This window comes from Ailuropoda melanoleuca, chromosome 1, assembly GCF_002007445.2.
Source record: "Ailuropoda melanoleuca isolate Jingjing chromosome 1, ASM200744v2, whole genome shotgun sequence".
Classification (NCBI taxonomy): Eukaryota; Metazoa; Chordata; class Mammalia; order Carnivora; family Ursidae; genus Ailuropoda; species Ailuropoda melanoleuca.
The window spans coordinates 108,299,420-108,320,645 of NC_048218.1; the positions used below are offsets into that span (position 1 = coordinate 108,299,420).

At 39.7% G+C, this 21,226-nt stretch overlaps 1 protein-coding gene across 15 annotated transcripts in view; it reads right to left on the reverse strand.

Annotated features, from left to right (window-relative positions):
- The window catches only part of MED12L (mediator complex subunit 12L), a 361,057-nt gene that overhangs the window by 273,769 nt on the left and 66,062 nt on the right, over window positions 1-21,226 (reverse strand). For 11 of the 15 annotated variants that reach the window (XM_034664493.1, XM_034664507.1, XM_034664515.1 and 8 more), the window contains 4 exons: window positions 16,158-16,262; window positions 10,211-10,402; window positions 8,710-8,742; window positions 5,486-5,645 (listed from right to left, as the gene is read on the reverse strand). In XM_034664493.1, the coding sequence (XP_034520384.1) occupies window positions 5,486-5,645; window positions 8,710-8,742; window positions 10,211-10,402; window positions 16,158-16,262 (490 nt within the window). The remainder of the gene's footprint in view (window positions 1-5,485; window positions 5,646-8,709; window positions 8,743-10,210; window positions 10,403-16,157; window positions 16,263-21,226) is intronic. The other 4 variants (XM_034664526.1, XM_034664561.1, XM_034664519.1 and 1 more) reach the window with 1 other exon arrangement.

Consider the following 21,226-nt stretch of genomic DNA (forward strand, 5'->3'; position numbering starts at 1 on the left):
ATAAGTCAAGCAGAGAAAGACAATTATCACATGGTTTCACTCATTTATGGAACATAAGAAATAGGGAAGATCGGTTCGAGAAGGAAGGGAAGAATGAAGGGGAGGTAAACAGAAGGGGAAATGAACTATGAGAGACTGTGGACTCTGGGAAACAAACTGAGGGCTTCGGAGGGTAGGGGGGTGGGGGACTGAGATAGGCTGGTGGTGGGTAAAGGAGGGCACATATTGCATGGTGCACTGGGTGTTATATGCAAATAATGAATCATGGAACATTGCATCAAAAATTGGGGAGGTACTGTATGGTGACTAATATAACTAAAAATTATAAAAATAATAAAAATTTTAAAAATAATAAAAATTTAAAAATTTAAAAAAATAAAAAAAAAAGAAAGGGGAAATTGGACCTGACAGGGTTGGGGGGAAAAAAAAAAAAACCTTCATTCAACTTTAAAAACCAACTATTCATTATGTCTGGGGTTCTTTCCCTTGAGTCTACAACACTAACCTATTTGATAGCATTTGCTAAACATCCTGTCTACCTATAACATATTATTGTTTAGGCCTCATAAGGACTGAGAATTATAACCTTTTCCCCTAAGTTGCCCTAATTTCACCTCTACTTTAAAATCTCTGCCTTCATGTTACAGTTTGTCCAAGTATTTCTTTACCTGCCTTGAAATTACACATGAAACCTCACCCAGAAACCCAAGGCCCCTCTCACTTTTCTCACTTTTGGGTACACACTATACTGGGGAGGTCTTTGCCTGCTGCAAGCTTCCCAGGGCAACAACCCATTTAATCCACACTTTAGATCTGTAACTCTTTGCATAATGATAGTGACAATCGCTGTGTTGCTACATTTAAAGAATTTACACAACGGGGCCCGCTCCCTTGTTGCTGTTAGCCCACTTAACTTTAGGAAAAACTCTCTCCAATAAAATCAAACAGCAGTGTTTTATAGCTCTGTTCCAACACAGAATGTGGGAACTGAAAATAAAACATATGTTTCTATTACAAAGGAATAAAGGCCATTTCTACTGAAAACACTTTACAAATCCTAAAAACAATCATCAAGACAACAGAAGTCATAAAACCACTGCCAGGAAAAGGTGACACTGGATAGTCAATCTTGCCCCAAATGTGCTGAATGATTCTTTTCACTATCAAAGCCAGAACATAGAACCTATTACTGAAAGTTAATCTTCTGAAGTGTATGCAATTTAACCCAATTCAACACATATATATGTGTGTAGTTGCTTGGCTGTATAGCTTGCTTGGAGTGTGAAACTTGCTACATTATGGCTAGGTCTACACAGCCAAATGCTTCCAAATGCACTGTATAATTTGCTTAAAGAAGCTGAAGAAAGTGCTGAAGACAAAGCAGAGTGAATGCTGTCAGGTGTAACAGGGTGATAGAAAACCAAGATCAGATCACTGAAACCATGCGCTCTCTGCAGATAGTAAAAACAGTATACTACGTGAGCGTTTTAAAACACATGTAAGAATACAGAAAAATGAACTAGATATCTACGTAGTTAAATTAGCTATTAACTACAAAGGGTAAAACAGTAACTCTGTAGTGAAGAAACCTGGGAGGCACCACCTTACCCAAAGATCAGTTACCACCACCAGTAGTATTGGGACAATGTAATATGATGTACGCTCCCATGGTATTCCTACCAAAAGTACATAACTGAATCTAATCACAAGGAATTGAACAAATGCAAACCAAGGGACATCTTACAAAATAGCTGGTCTGTGCCCTCTAAAAATATCAAGGAAAACAAAGACTGAAGAACTGTTCTTGATTAAAAGAAGACTAAAAAGGCATGAAATTAAAGGCAACATGGATTGGATTGGATCAAGGCTGAGAAGACTGCTGTCTGGAGAGACTAAGGATTCTGCTTTAAGTCAGCAGTCACTTAGTGGCAGAGCTGGGATGAGTAAAGCCCAAAGCTCTTTCCAAGATGCTAGACCTAAGAGGTTAGGGGTCAACCCCCAAAATTCATGCATTTTTAAAAATATTCTTATTTTTAATTTCAAGCATTTTTTAGGTCAAAGTTTTCATACTCTACCATGAAAAATGGTATATTAGGCACTTGATCTTCATGTATTTGACATTTGCACTTACAAATACACGTGAATAGGGACACCTAGGTGGCTCAGTCGGTTAAGCGACCAACTCCTGCTTTCGGCTCAGGTCATGATCTCAGGGTCATGGGGTCAAGCCCTCCATACCCAGTGTGGAACCCGCTTAGTATTCTCTCTCCCCCTCTTCACCCACCACCCCCCCCAAGTCATGCTATTAAAAAAATAAAATCAAAGACCAAGGAACTGTAATACTCTATAAACAGATTCACGTGTGTTACATGTCTTATGGAAACACAGCTAGTAGGTGAACTTAATCAACCATCCATCATGGGTGTACAAATAATAGAAATTTTAGCTCTGGGGGAAGAGTAGAATATAATCCTCCCTCCCTCCAACCAAATGGTTACACTAGTAAGAAAATTAATGGTAAAAGTAATGAATGCGTGAAGTCTCTGATGTTCTTAGCTAGAAACTGGAGCTAGGCTTCCTCCCATTTGGTAGAGGAAATCATATGGGTCTGGTGATACATTCCTATCTGAGATTCCTAAAAACTCTACCTATGTGTTCTTTGCAAATGATGAGGGTCTACCAGACTTTTATTTATCCTAAAATTATATTTCAGTGGGCAGAATCATTCCTGTATGAGCACCTTTTTCCCCTTCTTCTAATAGTTAAAATCAGATTAAACTGAACATCAAGGAAAATACTAATGGAACAAATTACAAAAACATGAAAAGAACCTAAGGAGGAGTGGTCTACATAGCTGGTGATGCTACAAGTTTCAAGGATTATGACCTGGGACAAATAAACACACACACACACTTTGGGCCTAATTATTCATTTATCTTAAAAATTACTGAGCACCTTCTGTACGCCGGGTACTCTCCTACGAGATTTAGTACGGAACAAATCTGACAAAGTTTCTCATGGAGAAATGTTATAGTCGGGACTGAGTGTACATTAAATAATCAATAAATTAAAATATAACATGAGGTGGTACTAAGAGTTATGAAAAAAAATAAGGCAGGACAAGAAGAGAGAGTGACAGAGAAGGGACATTTTGGCTGGAGTGATCAGAGAAGGCTTCTCGTAGGAAGTGCCATCTGAGCTAACGTGCAGTGCATGGAGGTGGCAGGCCACATGGACATCTCAAGGCTAGAAGGAGAGGCCACCGTGTGTGCCGGCCGTGCATGCTGGTGGAGTATACATCTGAGTGAGGCACGGCGGCCAGATGAGGATTCTGAGCGTAAGAGTGTGGCATGATTTATGTTCTAGCAGGAGCATTCTGGCTACAGAGCAGAAAGCTGTCAGGAGAGAAGAACAGAAACAAGATCAGCTGGAGGCCCATGCAACAGCATGGGCAGAGGTGGGGGTGGTGGTTCAGACCAGAGGACCAGCAGCAGTGGGAGGAGGAAGACATTCTCAGATCGGGATTAGATTTTCGAAGTAAAACTGACAGGACTGCTGAGGGGCTGAATGTAGAATTTTGAGAGAAAGATAAAAGCCCATAATGACAATAGCACTTATACCCTTACCCACCCCCGTGACTACATACAACATTTACTAAGAAGAGGACTGAAGAAAGAAGGAGCGAGGTTGGGGTGGCAAGAAATCAAGACTTTGTATATACTAGGTTTCAGATACCCATTAGTCATCAAAGTAGAGGCAGCTAGTAAGCAACTAGATATCCAGATTCTAGAGAGAAGTATTAATAAATGCTCTTGCTCTCTCACTCTCATGGGCACGTGCACTCTCGCTCACTCTATATATAAGTACACGAACTGCACGTATGTGTTATTGTGTATGAATGAAGAAAAGTTCAAGAAGGAAAATACAAAGAAGAGAGAAGAGAAACATGACCATTTATTCTATCTACTTTGGCACTATTAGCAAATATTATGAGAATGTAGAGCTTCAGTAATTTAAAAAGGGGGCATTTCTTTTGTCTCCCCCTATAAAATAATAAGCTGATGAAAACGATCTGAGTACAGAGTTAACAAGACTGCTACCAAAGCAGCACTCAAGAGAGATAACCACTGCTCACTTTGTAGATTTTTTCCCTACACATTTAAATATATACACAGTACAGATTTTTGTTTTGAAATACAGTTCACATTTGTGTTAGCAAACATGAACTCAAAAGGTGGCAGCCATGGAATCTAGCCATGTTTTCTGTTTCATTCTGATTGACTTTCCATGCGTTGAGAGTGGGCTCCACTGTCCAGTTCGCCAGGACCACCCACCACTCCCAGCTACCTCACATCCGGACTCACTTATTTAGGACACTGCCTGGCATCTGAGGACATTTGCACTTTTGGACCCTGCTCCTCAGAGCTCTGTAGCCAGGGTCTCCCTTATAAAATCATAAGCATGTTTCCATTTCATAAGGAATTATTTGTAAACCTCATCTTAAAGTGGACATCTTTACATGTAATCCTCTGTGCATATTTCCACTGGAGAATCCAATCTTTTACTAAGCACTGTTTTAGCACCACCTTAAGGCATCACTGTCTAGTCACCAAAAGAGTGAAGACTGACTAAAAACTGTTTACCTTCAGTTCTTTCAACATAACTTACCATGATCATAGGCCAGTGCATGTGGGAGGGAGGGGTGAGAGACACAGCACTTTTTAAAGATAATTTCAGATAGTGAAACATACTGTGAATAAAATAAGAATACCTGAGAGCATAAACGGGCGGAAGGGGGAAAAAGGACTGTTATTTAGGTAGGTGGCCGAAGAACACCTCCTGAGGAAACGGCCTGAGCCAACGGCTCTGAGAAGAGGAGGTATGGGAATACCAGAGATGAGCAGTCCAAGTATAGGAAAGAAGAAATGCAGAAAGGAAGGGGTGTGGCGTGTCAGAGGGGACAAGAAACGCAATGTGGGCAGAACATCGTAGAAAGAGAGAGCAAGGCATGGATGGCCTCGGTGGCCGCAGGAGAGGATCTGGACCTTTACCCTAATTAAAGTAAAAAACTATTAACAGGTTATGAACAGGGACACGATGTGTGGGGCTTGGGCTGAGTGATCAGAGTGGCAGTTTGGAGCCTACAATGTGAGGAAAGAAAGGAAAAGCAGGGAGACAGTTAGGAGGTCGCCACTGTATCCAGCCAAGAGGTGACAGCGGTAGGAACCAGCACGTGGGCAGCTGTGGTGGTGAAAACTGTTTAGATGCAGGACGTGTTTTGGAGCTAGCAGCAGTATGACTTGCTGCTGGAATCAGGATTCTGGAACTGGGTGAACAGGGATCCATCTGTGCGCCACAAGGGACTTGCAGCCTCCCCATGGATCTCCTCAGTCCTCACTCGCTGGGCTATGGCTAGAGCACGCGGGCAACAATTCCTCGTACAATCAAAGATGAAATGTAAAATGTACCGTACTGCCTCACTTACCCAAATTAGGATCAGTAGCCTGACGTTTCTTAATTTTAGCTTCAGAAATAGCAGAATAATAGGCACAGGTCATCTTGATCAGCCACGTTGCTCGAACCATTGGCACTGAATATTTAGCTAAATATGCAAAAACATCTTCTTTTTTACTAAGGATTGGAACCTAAAAAGAAATCACAGATTTATAAAAATCACATATTATTTTCATCATGAGGTCAACCTAAAGGAGGGGAAAGCAAAAGAAAGACACTAAGTCCCTGCTGCCTTTAAGAAAATACGTCACTGATGGCTTTTCAAACACTACATTCAGCTTAAACACCAAAAACTAAGCAATTTTTCATTAAAAGAATCAAAACTATGGTTAGCAACTGACAACAGTTTTACCAGTTGTGCTTTCTTATTTATAAAAACAAATTACTTTCAAATTCTCAGATGCTGAAAGCTACTCATCATCTCGACAAAATAGGGAAAATAATTTCATGACAGTACTCCAGGGAGTTTATCTCAAAATTGGAAGGGATGATCAAATGAAAAACTGTCCCCACTCCACATTTTTATCAAACACTTTTCTTTGTATAAAGCTTTCTGGCTGTAACATTCATAATAACAATTTCTAGAAAGCTTCTAAAGTGCCTTTGGCCCAAAATTTAAAACAGAGACTAAAATGATGGATCAGTGAATCTGCCTAATAAACACTGAGCTAGAAATAGCTGGTTAATTAATTCACTGGTTGAAAGTAGGCACTTGAGGCAGTTCATTACTTCTTCCATACCACGAAGGTATACTATTTAGCAAATTAGCATCCCCATGTACCACTGAATGTTTCTGAAGTTAACTCTTCTGGAATTCCTCCTAAATTTCCTAGCAACAGGCCAGTCATCTATGTATCATCTATTCAATTTACGAAGGTGGAGTACAACAGTGGACAGAGTACGTTGGCCATGATGCACAGGATGGAGGCAGTAAGCACCCACTACTCCCCCTACCACCTCTGTGCTCCAGTCCTGGCCCGCAGCCTGTATGGTTAAACCCATTGCTCCCAGGTTCTTCATTTATCAACTGGATTATACCAACCCAACCCTGGCCACCCCACAGGGTGGTTAGAGGGTAAAGTAAAAGAATTATACGTATCAAAACCAGAAGCTTTTGTTACCAATTCCAAAGGTTTCTGGATGGCAACCAAAGTGTGTTTTGTGTTTCAAGTCATGATCCTGACCCGCTCCTAAAAGGATCATGGACACTACAACCATGGCTATCAAGAGCCCTGGTCTCTATGTCCCATACTCTAGCTTGATTTTGCTTTGGATATCAAAAGACTCAAACCAGCTGCGTGTTACAGCATGGCATTTTTCTTAGTCAAATCCTCCTTTAGACAGCAGATATTTTGTATCATTCATATGTTGTAAATATGACTGTTCACGGGCTTGGAACCAAGCATGATCCAAAATTAAAAGAGAAGTATTTTTTTTACACAGCCCTTTAAAACAAGCTATTTCACCTGGTTCTTACCAAAGAAACATTCAAGCTGCCCCAATGCTGAAGGAAAAGCTTCCTGGCTGGACACTGAGATGCAGCTGTCCATACACTGTCTTTCACGGGCAATTTAATAGACTTTAGGTCATGTACGATTCCTGCCTTGGGTGCTGACCTTAAACCTAACCCCCATGACAGAGGCAGCTACACTGCACAAACATACCCAAAGGGAGATGAAAGTCACATAGGCCACACTGATACATTTTAACAAGAAAATTTCCTGAAAATTTTGTTTACAAGGCACATCTTTCATGGAGCACAGGACTCTGGGTTTACAGACTCTCGCTGAAGCCAGGGACAAGAAAAGCACAGGCCTATATATATTCAGGGCAAGACCTGAGTTGCTGCTTCTCACTAGAACAGACAGTATGAGAGAGTTAAATTTTAGTTGTCAAGGTCAGGTTGCCGCTCATTCAGATGGACCAAAAGAGTACAAGATCAAGGCCTAAAAAATAGGCAAATGCAAAAAAGTAAATGCAGCATCTCCAAAGAAACATTACTAATAGCATCTTTTATAGATGCCCAAAGGATTTCTTTTGAACAACAACTGAGAGGAGGAAAATAAAAATTTGAACATGTGAAATGCTTAGAGTAAATAAACAAAACTGAGCCAAAGGTCTTACCATCAACAAGGTAAGGCGTACCTCCAGCTCACTGCCCCTACTGGCAGAACACTGTAAGAAATGGTTGGCTCAAATCAAGGGATTCAAAATTCGGAAGAACTTATGTGAAGAAGGTTATTTAATTAAGGAAGAAGACACATATTGACGGTGTTATCAAATTTACAGTTTGGACCAACTAAGGAAGGAAATTATGTTTATAGTGACTGAAGTATGACTTCCTTACAGTCACGGATTCCATTTTCAGCAAAGTAGCCATCTGACTTTAACTTGTAACTGAACCTAGGCAATCACTGGTTTCGTTTCTAAATCAAGCTAGAGCTGCATCTAAGTAGTAAAAGAAAACTAAGACACCTAGCACGTGATGGTTTTTCATCCACAAAAGGGCTGTATCACCTTGTAGCACCTTTCCCCTTGGATGAATGTCACTGTCAACACTCTGTTCACCAAGCAGAAGTGGAGGCAAAAGGAAATTCCAGAGGCCACAGTAATCAACGTCACCTGAAGTGAGCATGTCATACCTAGTGAACTGTTCGAGAGCCAGAAGGATATCCCTAGAGGCTATAAGTCTGTTTTTTCCAAATCTACCTATGACCATGATTGAGTTAAAAGGCCCTTCACAGGCACTGTTGGCCTCTCTGTGGTTAAATACTTGGGAGTGCTGTGGAGTTGTAAAATAATGGAACACCAGGCCCAGGAACTTGACCTATCTCAAACAGGAAACTATTTTGAACTCTAGAACAGAGCTGGAAGAGAACTCAAGATTTTAGCAGGAAAATTAAGGTCGTCTACATTAAGCCATCTCATAGGTAAATACCAGAAATTAAAGAAGTATTTCTTTATGAAGAACTTGCAGATAATGCAATCTTTTCCCCAACCCTAAAAGAGCTTTTGCCATCTCAAGAATATGATATGCTGAGGAGGGGAGAAGAGAGGAACTCTTCAAATGCCCAAGAAATGACTATTTCAAGGTATAGTCAATGGTGTTACAAAAAGAAGAAAGAAAAAGAAAGAAAAGGAAGAACAGAAAGAAAGAACGTTTTAACTTTGCCCAGAATTAATGTCAGGGCTTACCTGAGGAACACCTGACTTGGCCAGAGGCAGCTCCTAATAAAGAGAAGAACAATGGCTAATACACTGCACTGTGATTCATCTCTGTCCTAAAAGATGAGCAACCACTACACCCCTAAAGCAAGGCCATCAATTCCTCACCAGTATTTGCTTTCAGGGAAAAAAATATATATATATACATATACACGAAAGTGATTCTAAAAGCTTATAAAAAAAGGAAAGCCTAAAAAAAAAAAAAAAAAAAAAAAAGACATCAGGCTGGCTACATGGGAACTGAAGGTCCTAACCAACATGGAGGGTATGAACTATTGGTAGAAAGCCATCAAATATCAAAGGATGCCCTTTGACTTATGGGGCCTTTAGCTACAATTTACAGGTCATCATGGGTCCACATGGTAAATGTTCACTCCCAGCGAAGAAATGCTACACGGTTCAGCCTGTGTTGAGACAGGTACAATCTGAGTAGCGAGAGGCAATTATGCTGATAGCTATGCTTTTCAAGGATTTCAGCTGCCTTTCCTCACAAGGCAGCACGACGCTATGGCGGCACCAGAGCAAAAGAAAGCCAATGGGAACTACAGGCTATTTTCAGAGTTGCTTTAGAAAACTAACAAGGAAATACAAAAAGGAGCTCTCCTTTAAACCAGGCCTACACCACACTAGTTAATAACACTATCAAGAACAGAAGATGGACACCCTTAAGACTAAAGGGTTTCAGGCCAGATGAGAAAGACACATGGGATGATTTCAAAGGTGTGCAAGAAGACAGAGATCGCGGGAAGCTGTAAATAAACCTGCCCATTCTGTTCTAAAACTTTTTCAAAAAAGTTTTTCAAGCACACCCAGAACTACAATCTTACTTGTTAAGAAGGAGACTTAGCTTCAAGCATGTGGACTGGTACTTTTCAAGACAAGGAGTAACATCAAAGCAAGAATTTCTGAATGATACATTTTGGACATCCTGGCCTAAGAAAACTGAAAATATAATGGAAATAAATGAAGTCTTATTGCCTACTCTCGATTTAAAAAACTCGTCTACCTAAAGTTCACAAGGGGGCACCTGAGTGGTTCAGCTGGTTAAGCATCTGCCTTTGGCTCAGGTCATGATCCCAGGGCCCTGGGATCAAGTCCCACACCGGGCTCCCTGCTCAGGAGGGAGTCTGCTTCTCCCTCCCCCTCTGCCTCTTCCCCAGCTTGTGCTTGCTCTCTTGCTCCCTCTCTCACTCCCAAATAAATAAAATCTTGAAATAAATAAATAAATAAAGTCCACATACACTGCTTCCCTTGTGGAATGTTTAGGTCAAGATTTGCTATGAACCACATGCCATTCAAATAAAGGAAGAAACAGCATTACATGCAGCACACACCTGGTACAGTGCACCTGCCACTGGTGCTTTGAGTTTTGGAAAAAACAGGGGGAAAGAAATATATACTTGAACATTTAGCTCAAACATGGTGATTTCTAGAAGACCGTAATTAAAACAATGTAAGAAATACTTAATACCTTTTTTGCCAAAATAGCAAGTGGTTTATTTCCTGCTAAGTCGGAGAACCAACTATGAATTGCACTCTGGGATCGAGCAGTAACGAGCCAATAATTATCTTTAGCATTAACTTGTGGTTTCTTCTTTCCGGTGTCCTGGAAAGTGTTAAGCTTTAGTTTCTCAGCTAATATGCTGCTGAAATAAGCTCCAATCTGTGGAAATGAGAGAAAAAAAAGAAAAAAATTTGAAGACAGTATGTATGTTAGTAATGTACAGTAGTATTTTATTTTTGTTTTAGGAGAATATCTTCAAGCAGCCAATCAGAAAATAAAATGGCAATGTAAGTCCTTGAAGCCAAGAGTTGTGACTTCCTTATACTAACATAATGTAAAAACTCCCACAGCACTTTTGTTCCACTATTAACAAGTGGTTCAAGGAAAAAAGAAGAGCCTTTGAAAATCTGAGATGATGAAATTAATTACATCCTGAATAAATTTCCAGAGCATGGGTTCTGCTTTAATCTTCAGCTGAACTTCTTTTTCAGACTACACACACATTTGGAGAGAATATGTGTCCTGAGAGGTGTTGCATGCAAGAGCAGAAAGTCTAGTAATCACACAGTAATCATTCTTTTTCTGGTTTCATCTTAACGGCATATATTTTTGGAAAAGAAAACTCTGTATTTACACTCAGTGCTTTTCAAAAAGAGTCTAGAAAAATGTCTTTAAATGGAAAATTACAAAAGGTTCAATTAAATTAAGTATTCAACATTTTTAACTGGGCTGCCAATTCCAAGAGTACAAGCGTTTCAAGAGAAGCTAGTGTTACCTGCTCTGAATGGAATAAAGTAGCAAAAGGAGTTCCTGTGAACGACTGTGGCATTTTCATATTAACCAAATTAGAAGAGGACAAAAGAGGAAGAAAGGCACAAGAAGGAAAGGGACAAATACATAAAAAGTAAGTGAATCCACAGAAAACTTGTTGGTATTTCCAAGAATCCTACTTCATTCCCTGGGAATCATTTAATATGATACAACCAACAAGTAAGGTCAGCCGATAGTGGCAACCATGATTAAAATAAAAGACCTACCCTGGTGAAGCAAAATAAGAATCACTACCTTAGTTAATGCTCATGAGTCAATAAACAATGAGTCTGTAGTTTGGAACACAGTTGTAAACAATTAGTCAAGTTTATCTACCAAGGTGAAAAGCTGGTACACTTTTTCTTAATGTGAATTGGTATTCCTTGACCCTTGTGATTTATGGACAAAAAAGTCTATTTTGGTGCATTAATATAATATGGTAATAAAAAATTAGAGTAATTAGAAAAAAGATCTGAGCTTTACTTTTTTTTTTTTAAGCAAATGTTTGCAGAATGTTTAAACAGGAAATAAATTAAATGCAAAAATTTAGCAAAACCAGATGTTTAGGAAAAAGCAGCCAACAGCAAATTGTTTAGTTTTAAATTACTCAATCAATATTTGGTCTTAAAAGCCCTACTCTTACACCGATTGTTTAAATTTAAAAGGCCTCTTATTTGCAATTATGTAGGAGTATTTTAATCATAATAAACAAAGGTATAAAACTTTTTTAAAAAGTAGTCAGCAATCTGTTTCACAGTTATAATTTTTGTATTTAATAACAATGGAACATATGACTGTATGTGTGGTTTACATCCTAACAAAACTTGGGAACCACTGCACACTGTAAACTAAGTCAAATTCCCTAAAAGAGAGAAAGCAAAACAAAACAAAACAAAACATGACGATGCACGTAATATTATATTCACATTATTCCAAACCTAAAAAAAGTAAAGAGCCTCATTCCCAAGTTCTATTGCCTACCTCTCCAAGTAACCACATTGGTTAGTTTCTTATGTCTTTTCCAGGCTTTCTTCAGGTGAATACACATACACAAACATGAATATATTACTTTCTCTTTTTTACATGTATACCTCTTCGTGTACATTAAGTAAATGTCTAAGAGACTTCCACATCTGTATATGGAGAATTTCTTCTTCACTAACACAAATAATGTACTGTGTGGGTATACCACATTGTATATAATCAGACCCCTGTTAACGGACATTTGGAGTGTTTTCCCCAAACTTCTATTACAAATCACATTAAAATGAAAAACCTCTCCTATTTGTTATCTCATACATGCACAGCTGCAGATTTCAGATAAATTTCCAGAATTCAGACCGTACGATTCTGTAATTTTAATCAGCATTGTTAAATTCCCCTCCATAAGCTTCATACCAATTTGAACTCCCTCCAACAAGGTATGAGAGATGTAGTTTAATTTGAAACTCAGAATCCAAAGCTATTCTGAAAGTAATTCATTTTAGGGTTGCCTGGGTGGCTCAGTCGTTAAGCGTCTGCCTTTGGCTCAAGTCATCCAGCCCCACATTCCTGCGCCCCAATTTGGGCTCCCTACTCAGAGGGAGGCCTGCTTCTTCCTCTCCCACTCCCCCTGCTTGTGTTCCCTCTCTCGCTGTCTCTGTCAAATAAATAAATAAAATCTTTAAAAAAAAAAAAAAAAAGAAAGTAATTCATTCTATAAGAAACTGGAAAAAAGTTTGGGGACTACACTATAGTTCATGTATTCCATATTTATAAGCTCAAATTCCCTTCAGAAGGTTTGAATCCTTGAGTAAATCTCACAGGAAGGGTTGGCAGCATCAGAAGCTGTAATGGGTGTTATTTCCATTTATTCAGTTATTTAAATTGACATACAACTTGATACAACAGAACAATCTGGCAGTTCATATCAAGAGACACACACACACAGCATTCATACTTTCTGTTTTGGGCTGAATTGTGTTCCCCCAAAGTTCAGATGTTGAAGCCCTAATCCCTAATATGATTGTATTTGGAGACGAGGCCTTTAAAGAGGTTGAGGTCAAATGAAGTCATAAGAGCGGGGCATAAGCCAATGGACTGGTGTCCTTACTGTAAGAAGAAACACCGAATACACACACAGCACATGAAGAAAAGGCCATGTGAGGACAGCACGAGAGGCCACCTTGTACAAGCTAAGGAGGGAGCCCTCAGAAGAAACCAGACCTGCGGACGCCTTGGTCTTGGACTAAGAGCCCCCTCAACTGTGAGAAAATAAAGTTTTTCTCAGAACATCAAATTTCTGTTGTGTAAGCCCCCCAGTTTGTGGTATGTTGTTATGGCAGCCCAAACAGACTACCTTTTACCCAAGTAAATATGCTTCCAGAAACTTATCCTCAAGAACAAAAGCTATACATTCAAATAGGACTACAGCCTCTTCACAAATAACCATAAGAAATTGGCAACAGGCTCCTTGCTATATGCTAGCAGGTTTAGGTCATTATAGCACATAAATGATGGAATGTTATCTGTCCATTAATAATTATTAATATGAATACTTCAGCCTCAAGGAAAAGTACATACAAAATATTGTTACTGTTTAAAAAAATAATAAGACAAAAAAATTCTGAAGATGGATGGTGGTGACAGTTACACAACAATGTGAATGCACGTCATGCCAAAGAACTGTACATTTTAAAATAGTAAGGGGTGCCTGGGTGGGTCAGTCAGGTCAGCATCTGACTCTTGCACAGGTCTTGATCTCAGGGTCATGAGTTCAAGCCCTCTGTTAGGCTCCAATTAGTAAAATAAAATAAAAAAAACAAAATAAAATGGTAAAATGGTAAATTTTATGTTATATACATTTTACCACAATTTAAAAAAAAGAAAACCAATTACAACATATATACAACTATAGTTGTGATGTTAAAAAGTATATGAAGACTGGAAATCAAGACAAAATTAAAAGCATTGTGTTTGGTTGATGGGACTACCTGTAGAAAATACTTCTGTTTTCTCTCACATTGTTTACATATTTCAGTTGATTAGCAAACTGTCAAGTACATTTGTGTTTATGTGTACATGTGCACACACAGATCTTAAATGATACGCAAATCTCTGACAATGGTTATCTCTGGGGAAGAAGAAGGAAGTATATTTGTATGTTTGATTTCATTTGTATAATGCTTTCAATTTAATGAAAGTATTTCAATATTCAGAAAATAAAAATAACTCAAAAAGGATGAGAAAAATCAAACCTTAAAAGAATACAAACAGAAGCAAATAACACTACCTATATATTAATTATTAACATAACCACAGAGAGAAAGAGATTTAATCCAAGAAATTTTTTAACACAACATTCTGACTATATACCCTTATTGAAAATTAGTCTAAGGACAAAAAATATAACAGGAAAATTATAAATTTTCCACAGTAATTTTGTTGTTGGAGTAGCATTACCATAGTTCAGTTTATTCTGGAACTTTTTTATCTGCATTGTAATACAGAGTAAATAAATAAATATATTGAATTTACTAAAGGCCAGCGTTCTCACTTTGGGAGAAATGAGATACAAAGATAGGAACAAAAAAGAGGAAAAACCCTGGTATTGGGTAAGAACTGGTAGATGGATGCAAGGAAGGAAGAAAAAGGAGACAAGACAAAGGAAGAAAAAAATCTCTGTGTTGTTTCCCATCTCTGTCCACTGAAAGGACCTAGAAGTTATGACACTCTAGTAGCAACGAGCATGCCAAGCATCCCAATCTGGGCTGGGGCACAGAAAGAACATGAATCTGGAATAGGTTATTGTATCAAAGGTGAGGAAGTGCTCAAAGAAAGATGGGGGTGTCAAAAGCACCCAAGAAGTAGGTTAAAGGCACCCCCTGGCCAAGCAAGAGACAATTTAAACATCAAAAAGAAAAAAGATGACACATCAGATTTTAAAGAGTTCTGGAGTTCAAAGTGATACTAAAAAAATGGGATGTCAGGGCGCCTGGCTGGCTCAGTGGGTGGAGCATCCAACTCTTGATCTCAGGGTCCTGAGTTCAAGCCCCACATTGGGTGTGGAGATTACTTTAAAAAAAGAAAAATGGAAGTGTTTGGGGTACCTAGATGGCTCAGTAGGTAAAGCATGCAGTAATCTCAGGGCGGTGAGTTCAAGCCCCACACTAGGCGTGGAGCCTACTTGAAACAATAAAATAATAATAAATAAAAATAAATTTTCAAGTGGGGTGTCCTTTTACAAAAGAATGCTAACTAATAAATGTATGAGAAATGACAACTGGAAAACCAGCATTTTGCAACCATCAGCAAAATAACTCATTCAGCAAGCATCACCAATTGATGATACAATCACAAGATAAAATTGTATTGAAGAACAGCATATTCATTTGGTCTCAAAGTATCACCGTACAGAGATTAAAAGGAAAAGATAACTACTTTTACAATGTAAAGTGACAGCAGACACCACCTTCAATGATCAAACGTACTATAACCAATGACAGGGCAAACTGGCACTGCAAGTCTTCTGATATACAATGCGGTCTTCTTGCCATAAATATTTAACCTGAATCTTGTCATGAAAAAACGATCAGACAAATCTAGAATGTAGGACTAGAATATAAGGAAATAACTGGGGACGTCTGGGCGGCTCAGTCGGTTGAGCATCTACCTTCGGCTTGGGTCCTAATCCCAGAGTCCTGGGATTGAGTCCCACATCCGGCTCTTTGCTCAGCAGGGAGTCTGCTTCTCCCTCTCCCTCTGCCCCTTCCCCTGCTTGTGCACTCTCTTTCTCTCAAATAAATAAAATCTTTAAAAAAAAAAAAAAAAAGAAATAACTGGACAGCAGCTCTGAAAGCTCCTCCCCTCCCAAAAATAACAACATGAGCAAAGGTGGAGAACAGTACTGTGTACTGTACTGGATTACAATAGACGAAAGAAAAAGGACACCCAAATGCAATGCATGACCCCTGATTGGGTCCTAGGGCAGGACTTTATATAAGATATTCTGGGGAATTCTGAATATGTATCGTGGTTTTAAATAACACTAATTTATCAACATTCATTATCAAGGGTGTCACAAACACTTTTTCAGAAGTTTCAGGAAACAGACAATTTGCATTACCTTTGATGGGTTAATTACAATATTTCTGGCTGAGCCATGTTCATCTCCAGTAAAGGCTGGCTGATTGTTGAAGCCTTGCTTTACATTCACAGCAGTAAGTTCATCCTGTTCAAGAAAAGGTTATCAATTAATCAGAAAGACATAAAAGTTCTTACTTTACCCAGCATACTGCAGCCTGAGTAATGACTGACTATACTATACTCTATAGAAGAGAACTGTTGAACACACACCAGAGAGAGAGCAGAAACTGAGGATTTAAAACCAATACACGGGGACACCTGGGTGGCTCAGTCAGTTAAGCATCTGCCTTGAGCTCAGGTCATGATCCCAGGGTCCTGGGATCCAGTCCCACATCAGGCTCCCTGCTCACTGGGGAGCCTGCTTCTCCCTCTCCCTGTGGTCCCCCTGCTTGTGCTCTCTCTGATAGATAGATAGATAGATAGATAGATAGATAGATAGATAGATAGATAGATAGATAGATGGATGATAGATAGACAGACCAATATACAAATGTACAGAGAGAGGTAAAAATAAATGTGGCAAAATATTAACAACTGTTAACTTAAATATAGAGTATGTGGGTGTTCATTATACTATTCTCTCAATTATTCTGTAAGTTTAAAATTTTTTAATAAGTTGGGAAAAGCAAAAATGAGCAAAATCCCCCCACACACATGCAGAAACATAAAGTCATAGAATTTGTATACTAGAATTGTTTCCAGAGACCCCACAGTTGGGCTCTCCCTTCCCTGCCAGGCCCTTATACACATCCCTATTTTATTTATGTTCAAGAAAAATGGCTCACTCCACTTACCCAAGACCCCACAGCAAGTTAAAGACAGAAACAAAGGGTTCATAGGCACAAGCTTTGTGATAACCACAATACCATGAACACAACAGCAACTGAAGGGAAGTTTAGGGCTTGCAAAATTCTTTCATACAGCTTGGCTCACTTGATCTTTACCAAATTCTAAGGTAAATGGTAAGCATGTAACCTCACGCCCATTTACAGACAGAAGAATGAGGCTCACTAAGCTAGCACAGTAACTGGACAGGGCCAGCTCTGAAATACCGTCTTCTCAACCCAAGACTTGGAAGAGAAATTTCCATGACTCCATGCCACCAAAGTACAAATGCCATATGAAAATGTAGTCTAAAAATACTAGTTACAACTCATACTCTCCCTAAAAACATCTCCTACTGGATAGATAAAGAACTTTTCTTCCCAAGGTCACAACACATCAGAAATAGCCCAAGGCTTAAAAAAAAAAAAAAAAAAGGACCTTGCCCTGCCCAAATCATTCAGCTATGGAACTAAATCAGAGTTCTTAAAATACAGGCTTGAAAGAATAGAAAGGAAAGGTTTGAGTAAATGAAGCTACCTTCTGTTCCCCTCACTCTAAGCCAAGAAAGGGTCTTAGTAACCGCTGGGGTAATGCTAGCCGCAGCATGAGAATGAGAATATATACTCGGTCTTCGAAAGTAATTGCAGCAAGTGTAAAATGAAGGGGGAAAAAAAAAAAAAAAAAAAAAAAAGCCCAACTGATCAAAATCACTGCTGTGATTCAGCAGGAAGCCTTAGGACAAAATAGTTTATGACATATAAGCACCTGAAAGGTCAGCCTGGCTGAGAGCCGAGGTCTCCTGGAGACGTGCCATGTAACTTTACTTAATTGTGTGTGTACTCTACCTAACATCTTGGCAAGCCACTGTTTTGGCAAGTTTTCAAAAGACCCCACTACAGGAAGTTTAGCTCTATGATAATCAAGTCTCCTCCAAGCACGAAGGTCACTGAAATCGTGACCTGCACAGAAAATGAGTTGCATATACCTATCAACACAACACAGACTGCTCCCACATTTTCAAATTAACTATTTGAAAATCTAGGGCAAAACTACATAATGCATATTTTAAGTCAGAAAGGTGTCAGTCAACTTAAATAAAGCGAGCGCGCTAACAAAATTTCTGTATTCTTGGAGTCCAAGAAAGAAGAGGGACGAATGGGATCAGAAAGGGAATGGGATGAGAAAATTGAATTTTTATCTTTGATTCACCATCAGAGTATTACAAGAAACATTAATTGAGTAACAGCATATGTTTTTACTAAAAATACATTCTGGCTTAATCAAGAGGAAACGTGTGAGGCTTTCAGGACAGGTGAGTTCCACTTAGTGCTGCAGTGCTTTCTGTTCTAAAGGTACTCCAACTCTGCGGCTTGGCGTATCGGACAGCTAACCACGAGCTGGAGAGATGTGCCCTGCAAACACAGGAACGCCTGCATGCAACGCACACACACCCTCCTTGGAAGAAAAACATGGAACCATGGTCACCTATTTGTCAACCACGTCAGATTTTCCTCATGCTAAGATCCACGCAGGTACTGCTTTAGAAGCCTTGAGTTGTGGCAACTTTTTATCTTGCCTTCTAAATTGCATGAAAATACACCCAGAATCCGACCCCCTTCTCGCTACCACTAATGCCCTTTGCAGGTCAGGGCCTCCCCCATCATCTCACGCTTGGACGCTGCAAGGGCTCCTAACTGGTTTTCTTGCTTCTACCGTCACCCCCTGAAAGCCATTTTCAACACGGCAGCCACAGGGAGCTTTTTAAAACTTAAGTAAGATCATATTACTCCTGCTCAAAACCTGCATTAACTTCCCAACTCAGTAAAAAGCAAAGGCCCTATGATGTCCTACAAGGCACTGTGTGATCTGGCCCCTATTACCTTTCTGACCTCATTCCTAACCACACTCACCTTAGCAGACTCGACTCCAGCCACACTGGTCTCCTTGCAGTTCCTCAAGCAGGCCTGCTGGATGGCCTCAAGCCTCAGGGCCTTTGTACTGTCTGCTCCCTCAGCCTGGATTGCCTTCCCTTGGTATCCATGGCCAACTACATAATCACCTGAAGGCTTAGCTCAAATTTCATATTCTCAATGAGAAATCTGATGACCTTATTTAAAAGTGGAACTGCTCACCCTGTTCTCTTCACCCCAGCATTCCTCATCCTCTAATAATCCATAGCACTTGTCACCTAAAATGCCCTGTAATTTACTTACAACATGTACTGTCTGTTTCCCCCTAGAAGGTAAGGCCCATGAAACCAAGGATCTTTATTTTGTTCACAGACACATGCCAAGGACATATTCAATAAGTATCTGTTGAAAGAATAAGTTTGGAGTGCCTGGCTGGCTCAGTCATACAGCGTGTGACTCTTGATCTCAGGGTCGTGAGTCTAAGCCCCACACTGGGCATGGAGCCTACTTGGGGGGAGAAAAAAAAAAAAAAAAGAAAGGAAAGAAAGAATAAATAAGTGAATGATAACCGGTTTTGAACAATTTACATAATAAGCATATCCTGAATTATTCTCCTTGACTTTGGAGTCTATAATTCCATTTGTATTTAAGATAAATCTTCCTAATCACTCAGAGCAGTGCCTCTCACCCCAACTAACCCAACACACCATCCTGGGGAAAAAAAACATTTATAATACCTTTTCCCGCGTCTGAAATGAAATTCATACACAGTAACTCTCCAATATCAATATTTTCTTTAAAAAAAATCAATATAGGGGCGCCTGGGTGGCACAGCGGTTAAGCGTCTGCCTTCGGCTCAGGGCGTGATCCCAGCGTTATGGGATCGAGCCCCACGTCAGGCTCCTCTGCTGTGAGCCTGCTTCTTCCTCTCCCACTCCCCTGCTTGTGTTCCCTCTCTCGCTGGCTGTCTCTATCTCTGTCGAATAAATAAATAAAATCTTTAAAAAANAAAAAAAAAAAAAAAAAAAAAAAATCAATATAATGCCCTTACTCTAAAATTTTTTTCTAAAGTAAGTTATAACAACATAGGTACTTGAATATGCCCAGGCATACACCACTAGACCCTCACTACTCAAAGCTCGGTCAGTAGGCCAGTAGCCAGCAGCAGTGGCATCACCTATGGCTTATTAAAAATGCAAGATCTCAATCACAATGCAAATGCAAGTCCCCCAATCACAATCTGCAGTGAAACAACCTCCCAGGTAATTCATGGGCACTTTAAACTTCGAGAAGTGGGGCCTTAGGAGACGTGAAGAAATTGTCGTGTCTCTAACCACCATACTATATGAAAAGAGCCAGCAATTAGTATTACTGCTATCGTTTTTGTCCTGTTTCTGGTTCAGGAAAGGGATAACCTGAAGCTCCAGTAAGCACTCAGATGTACAAAGCGCCCACTTCAGAAACTAAAAGGACCCTGGCCTTAGGAGGGGCTTTTTACACGTTTGCATGCATCAGAATCCCCTGAAGCCTTTGTTAAAACACAGCTTCCTAGGCACCACCCCCAGAATTTCCAATTCAGTAGGTCTGGGGTGGGGCCTGAAAATTTGAATTTCTAACAACTTACCAAGTATGCAGATCTACCGAACACACACTGAGAACCACTGACATAAAGATCAGGAGTTTGTGGCTTTCTAGAAAACCAGGGCTTCCAAGCCCAGCATCATTGCTGCACTCACCATCAGGAGGAACCTCTATGTCCTAAAGGACTGGTCAGAATTCTCTGCCACATCTCCCTTCCCCCACTGCAAAGGCACAAATACAAAGCTAAACCTACACACAAACCTACACACACACACACACACACACACACACACACACACACACACACCTGTATCCTGGAAGAAAATCAGCGTATGACGTTTTCTCTTTCACTCCTTCAGCTTCTCACAGACCCACGATGAATAAAAAAAAAAAAAAACACCAAGGCCACCGTCAATTATGTCAGGAAGCACACAAGAGCCAGAACAGAAGCTTCGAAGTCAGTTGTATTTGAGGTTTACTTATAGAAAACTTTAGGTCAGCTTCCTAGAGAAATTAAGGGAAAGGGAATAAATTCAAAGCATCACAACCAAAATATGTACCCTGATGGTTTATTTCCAAAAGTTTCAGAAAAGGGTGAAAGCCAATGGCAAGAATTTAAACGAGTTAAAAGTAAGATTCAAATTCCAGGGTGTTTACTACTTTCTAGCCAGTATTTCTCAAACTCTGCTAATGCACCACCAACAGACCCCTTTTAAAGAAAAAATATTCTCTC